The 6,000-nt window shown below is 53.2% G+C and overlaps 1 protein-coding gene across 1 annotated transcript in view; it reads right to left on the reverse strand.

Moving 5' to 3' along the window:
• Positions 1-6,000, reverse strand: part of RIN3 (Ras and Rab interactor 3) — a 118,274-nt gene that overhangs the window by 38,254 nt on the left and 74,020 nt on the right. Inside the window, exon 4 of the mRNA XM_040641513.1 lies at positions 1,883-1,955. Coding sequence (XP_040497447.1) covers positions 1,883-1,955 — 73 coding nt within the window. The remainder of the gene's footprint in view (positions 1-1,882; positions 1,956-6,000) is intronic.

Genomic DNA, 6,000 nt, shown 5'->3' on the forward strand with positions numbered 1-6,000 from the left:
CATCTTGGGGGGAAGCCCAGAGGTCTGTATTTTTAATCAGCTCCCTGGGCGATTATGGGACTCTGCCCGGTCTGGGAAGCCTCTCTAGTCCTCACACTGGGCTACCATCCAGCCTGGAGCACTAGGGGGAGCACCCTGTGCCTTCCTGCGTCAGGGGTGGGGGCGGGGGGGTGAGGGGCAAAGGAGTACGTGCCTCGAATGAGTGCTCTGGCGCTGTGTTGTTCCTTCTCGGCTACCATCCCTTTGACAGGTGAGGTAACTACAGCCAGGGGAGGCCGGGTGACAGCCAGGTACCGGTCTCCAGCTCCTAGCCTGGGGCTCTTCCTCCCACAGCACCTCACTCCTTACAGATGGCCTTGGCGCCGACACCAAATATAGTATGTAGACACCCAGACATATGGGCTCTGTGCCCTGTGGTCTCCTCGTGGGTTCCCTGCACAGTCGGGGGCGGGCAACCAGGGACCTGCTTCTCTGGGACATAGAGAAACAGCAGCCAGAGGCGGAAAGGTTGGGAGGTGACAGTGTGAGCTTGGCGACTATGGCTCCAGAGTTCTGTGGACACAAAGTCACTACCCTCCATGGAAATGGAACTAGAACACCGTCTGACTGCTGGGCAGTGTGCTGCTTCTTTATCCTCTCCTTCCCCGGCATCTGTCTTAACGGGTATTATCATTCCCATTTCACAGAAGAGGAAGTTGAGCCTCAGAGAGATTAGGTAACGAGCTCAACTGTGGGTCTGCAATTATGTCATCGTCCGTTTATTCATTCAAAGCACCTGGTGTGGGCCAAGCGCTATGCTGGGCACCCCCTCCTGAGATAAGAACCTCTCAGAACAGGAACAGTCCTGTCTGCCTGAGAGCTTGGCATGTCACAGCACACCACGGCCCCAGGGCCCTTGGCTGCTTTGCCTCGCAAGCCCAGAGGAACATGCCAGATCATCTGAATTATCGTGGGTGGCACGCGGTGGGGCGGTCATAGCAAAGCTCACGGACCTCGGAGCTTTACGTACTTTGAATCTCGACCCCGCCATTAACCAGCTGCGCGACCTAAGCAAGTTCCTTCTCTTAGTCTCAGCTTCCTCATCTGTGAAATGGGAACTTCTGGAAGATTTATGAAGGTAATGGGTAGCCCAGCGCTGGGTCCCTGTGAGCCCTCGACAGGTGGCAGCAGCTCGCAGCTGCTGTTATCAGCATCACCTTTCCTGCCTGTTGGAGCCCAGGAGGGTCCCGCTAGGTGGGAGGGCTGTTCTGGGATGAGTGTGGTTTTCACTGAGCGGCAGAAAGGATGGGTCTCTCTGAAGCATGGCGTTGTGGGCTTGGAGCCCTGAACGCCGAGACATCCTGTCCAACCCTTGTCAAGGCCTCGCAGCTTAAGCCATTATGGTACCAAGATGTATTTTTACGTTCCTGTTGACCTGAAACCAGTTCTGAGTAAACAGAGCAGCTCTGAGGGTGGTGACCAGTCACCCACCCCACCCAGCAGCTACTTAAGAATCACAGGCTCTGTCCCACTGAGGGGTATCAGCCCTTCCTGTTGTCCCCACAGGAAGTGCCATCTGCCACCCCTGCAACAGGGCGGGTCAGGTCGGCGCGGGGCTCCAGGCTGTCCTGGACGCTGGAACGCAGGAAGCTGGGGTGAGGGGCAGTGAGCCAGGGGGCAGGGGGTGATGAGGGAGGGGCCCTGAGTGGCCAGACTCTGTGTGCCTCAGGAGCCCACACCTTCCCGCATGGTTACCAGGGCAAAGCCAGGGACTGTCCCCTCTGTCTGCATCCTCTGGGTGCACCTTTCCCTCTGGGGGCCTCCCTGGGACCCTCGCCCCCACCCAAGGGTGCAGGAACATCTGTTGCACCCCGATGTCCTTCCGTGGGCCAGGCATACTCACCTACTGACACAGTAGAATGCGATCAGTCTGAAGATGTCCTCAAACACAAGAACCGAGCCTTCCAGGTACAATACTGAGGAGAGATGACAAAAGCCTTGGATGAGTGCCCCTGCCAGACAGAAGGAGGCTCTCTGAGGGTGGGGGCCATGTCTGCCATCTTTTCGGTGGGTCCCGGCACCTGCTACAGTGCCTGGCATCCTGCAGCCTCATACACATTGACTGCCAATCAGACCATAGGGGAGTGGGAAGTGAACTTCTGTGGTGTTAATCCACCGAGATTTCGGACAATTATTATAGCAGCTGATGTTATCTTTAACATACAGTCATCATTTGGGGGCAAAATGACACAGAAGACTCTAGATTGTAAAAGCAGAATTAAACATTTAATGGATCGGGTTGTCTCAGCCTGACGAGGAGCTGTGAGGGACCAGCAGGAGGCAAGTGGCCCAGATCTGTCTTGGCCCCCAGGAGATGCAGGGATGCCGGCCTGGGGCCACTGGCCCTTTACCCAAGAACCCTTGGGCCTATTAGAACCTTACCTGATTTAGGCTGCATGGGTAACCCAAGAGTGAGGGTGACCCCTTTATATTTTCCAGCTCTGACAACAAAGAGGGATCCATGCATTTGCCCAAGATCCCATCCCATGGTGGATATGGCTTCTTGGAGGGGCTGGGTGCTGGGTCGTGCCTGAAAGGGGAACATGGCACCACACCACACCCTGTTTTGGACCCTCAAGGCAAAGGGCCCAGAGAAGCTAAGAGATTTGGTTGAGGTCCGCTGCCCATCTTGGCTGCCATCACCCTCACGACTCCTGACTGTCATCCCACAGTTCCATATGCCCAACAGGTGATGCTCCCTGTACTGGGGACCCCCACAGTGAACTTTCTTAGGCATCAGAGGCACCGAGAAACTGAGTGTGTCACACTTCAGTTCCAATTTGCTAAGGTTCTTCTCTCATTCGTGTGGTGGAAGGGAAGGCAGGACCTGAGTCCCAGGCCTGGCTCCAACCAGGAGCTTAGCTCCTCCCGCTGCAGAGGGAAGGAGCCTTTCCCACCCTAAACACGCCTGCATCTAGTTGACAGCAGGCTGTCCTGTTTTTGCTGCATTGGGGCTCTGCGAGACGGGCATACACGAACAACATGTTTTGTTCCAATAGCTTTATTTTTATATTTGCCTTCTTTCAACATACTAGACACTGTGCTGAACAGTTAACATGATTTTTTAAAAGAAGTTTACATTCATCATCTATTTATGGCAAAGAAATAATGGTTTCCCATTAGGATAGATATAAACACTTCAAAAGGGTGTTTGAAGAATAACACTAAGTCAATTATAGGACCAGTGGTACTTGGAAAAGTCAGAAACATCAGCTCAAGGAATAACCACCGTCTGTGAATTAATAGCGGTGGGGCGGCCCACAGCGCCACCTAGTGCTGGCATCTGGTGCATCGCCCACTGTCTCAAGAAGTGACTGGGCCAAGGGAGCCCAGGGCCAAAAAGATACCTTGTAGCCTCAAGAGGTATAGAGAGCTCCGTCTATAAAGTGGGATCCACTGGGAGGGCGTGCTCAATAGTGAGCAGCTTTAAGATAAAGTCAGCCACGCCCCCTTCTGTGCCCTCAGGCACTTTATGTAAAGCCATACTTTCTTTAGACTCAGTTTACCAACTGTGTCCTTGCTGGTCAGCAACTGGGGTGCAGGAACCAGAGCTCATTCCTTTTTGTGGCCCGGGGCCCTGCATGGGTCTAGACATAGTGACCCAGTCACCTTTTTACTGTTAAACTTATCGATCTGTAAAATCATGAGCAATGATGAAAGCTCTTGTTTGTTTCTTTATAACTTGACCTCTTCTGCCCTGGACCCGGGCGCCTGCCACATCCCTCTACCCTATCCATACATTGATGGTGGGAACAGCCTCCATTCGCAACAGGGACTCAGCTGGGGGAGTTTGCGCATGCCAGGGCCAGGGGGTGGCCCCAATCTGAGTTTCCCCCAGTACCCAGCACAGTGTGTGGCGTGCAATTTAAGAGATCAATACATGTTTATTAAATACCCATCTGGGAGGGAGACTCCAGAAGGGTAGAGGCCTGGGGATGTTCTGGCTGGGATCTTAGGCCTTCCACTGCATGGATCGACCGCCTTCCCCTGGAGGAGTCTGAAGGGACACCTCAGACTTGAGGGAATCCTCGCAGACAGCCTTACACCATTCTGGAGCACAGGCTAACGCACATGGGTAAGAGTCAGAAAATCCTTTGTCCCCATGAGTGGTGGGTGGGCTTTGCTCCCAGGACGGCCCTGGGTTCTGTGCTGTAGCGGCCTGGTGGCTTGTGCGTGGGTGCCCGGGCCCAACTGCCTGAATGTGAACATGCCTCCATCATCTTGTCGCTCACCCTCTCTGTGCCCTGGCGTCTTCAGCTGTAAAACAAGGATAATAAAGTATCCACCTGTTATGGGTTGAACTGCGTCCCCCAAAAAGATATGATGAAGTCCTAACCCCCGAATGTGTGACTGTGACCTTATTTGGAAATAGGGTCTTTGTAGAGGTCATCAAGTGAACGTGCGATCAGACTGGATTGGGGGTGAGCCCTACATCCCATGAATGGTGTCCTTATAAAAACACGTAAAGACATGGGACACAAACACACAGAGAGGAGAAGGCCAGGTAGAGATTCAGGGAGATCAAAACTGGAGCGAGGCCCCTGTAAGTCAAGCAAAACCAGAGTGCTGGTGTCACCAGCAGCTGGGAGAGAGCCGTGGAACGGATTCTCCCTGATTTGCAGGAAGAACTAACCCCGCCCACGCCTCGATGTCAGATTTCTGGCCTCCAGAACCACGAGAGGACCACTGTGTGCTGGTTTAGGCCGTCCAGCCTGTGCTACTTCGACGCAGAGGCCCTAGGAAACTCACGTGCCCGCTCATCAGCAATACTTATCCACGGAAGCCGCTAGAACGGCGCACAGCACGCTCAGTGAGGGTACAGGATTACTAAACCCTAAAATCTTTAAAAAAATTTTTTTAAGTTATTTATTTATTTGACAGAGAGCGCACACAAGCGGGGGAGCAGCAGGCAGAGGGAGAAGGAGAAGCAGGCTCCTCGCCGAGCGGGCTGGATCCCAGGATCCTGGGATCATGACCTGAGCCGAAGGCAGACGCTTAACCGACTGAGCCACCCAGGTGTCCCATAAACCCTAACTTTAAACAAGTAAGCGGATCACGGTGTGAGGTAGGGCTGGAGGTGGAAGGATTTTTCCTTTGTTTGGCATTATGTTGTATGGCTCCTGCATAGAAAACTTGTCCCTTGGAGGGGGGTGGGGTGGGCATTTTCCTCACTTTGTCCCGTCAACGCACTCCGCATTCCAGCCTCCAGGTGTTTGCTCATGCTCTTTCCGGTGGACGAGGATCCCTCTTTGCCCTTCACTGACGTCAGGATCCACCTTCCGGCCCAGAGCCTTCCCTGGGTGTTCCGACCTCTCCCGTGGGAAAGCTGCATGCAGGAGGTGCTCTGTAAAGCACATGCTTTCCCAGCAGGGGAACGCCGACTGTGTGCTCACCTTGTGATCTGAGGCTGTGAGACTGTGGGCCCATGGGGCGCAGGACCAGGTCTTACTTTCCCTGTCACCGGCACTGCCCCCAACCCTGTGCCAGGCACACATGAGGACTCCAAAGAGGACGGCTGACCAGGCCCTCTGGGGCCGGGATCCAGAGTGGACCACGTTTACAGAGACAAAAGTAGGTTGGTGGTTACTTAGCGCTGGGGGGTGGGGGGAGAGAGAGGGAGAGGATATTAAAGGTATGGTTTTCTGCTATTTTATTGTGTTAAACTATAAAAAAATACAATTGAGCTTTTTAACCACCTTAAGGGTACAATTCAGTAGCATTAAGTGCACTCACATTGTGCAACGTGGGGCTTCCTTCTTGAGGTGATGAAATGTTCTCGGACCTACTATGGTGAGGACGGGCCACGGTGAATGCACCAAAAGCCACTGGACTGAGCATCTTAAGTGGGTGAATTGTAGGATATTGAATATATTATATAAATACCTCTCAATAAAGCCATTATTTTAAAAAAAAGAAACCCATACACCAAGAGTGGACTGAATTTCACGGCCTATGGTACGT

Source organism: Ursus maritimus, unplaced genomic scaffold, assembly GCF_017311325.1.
Source record: "Ursus maritimus isolate PB19 unplaced genomic scaffold, ASM1731132v1 scaffold_25, whole genome shotgun sequence".
NCBI classification, from domain to species: Eukaryota; Metazoa; Chordata; class Mammalia; order Carnivora; family Ursidae; genus Ursus; species Ursus maritimus.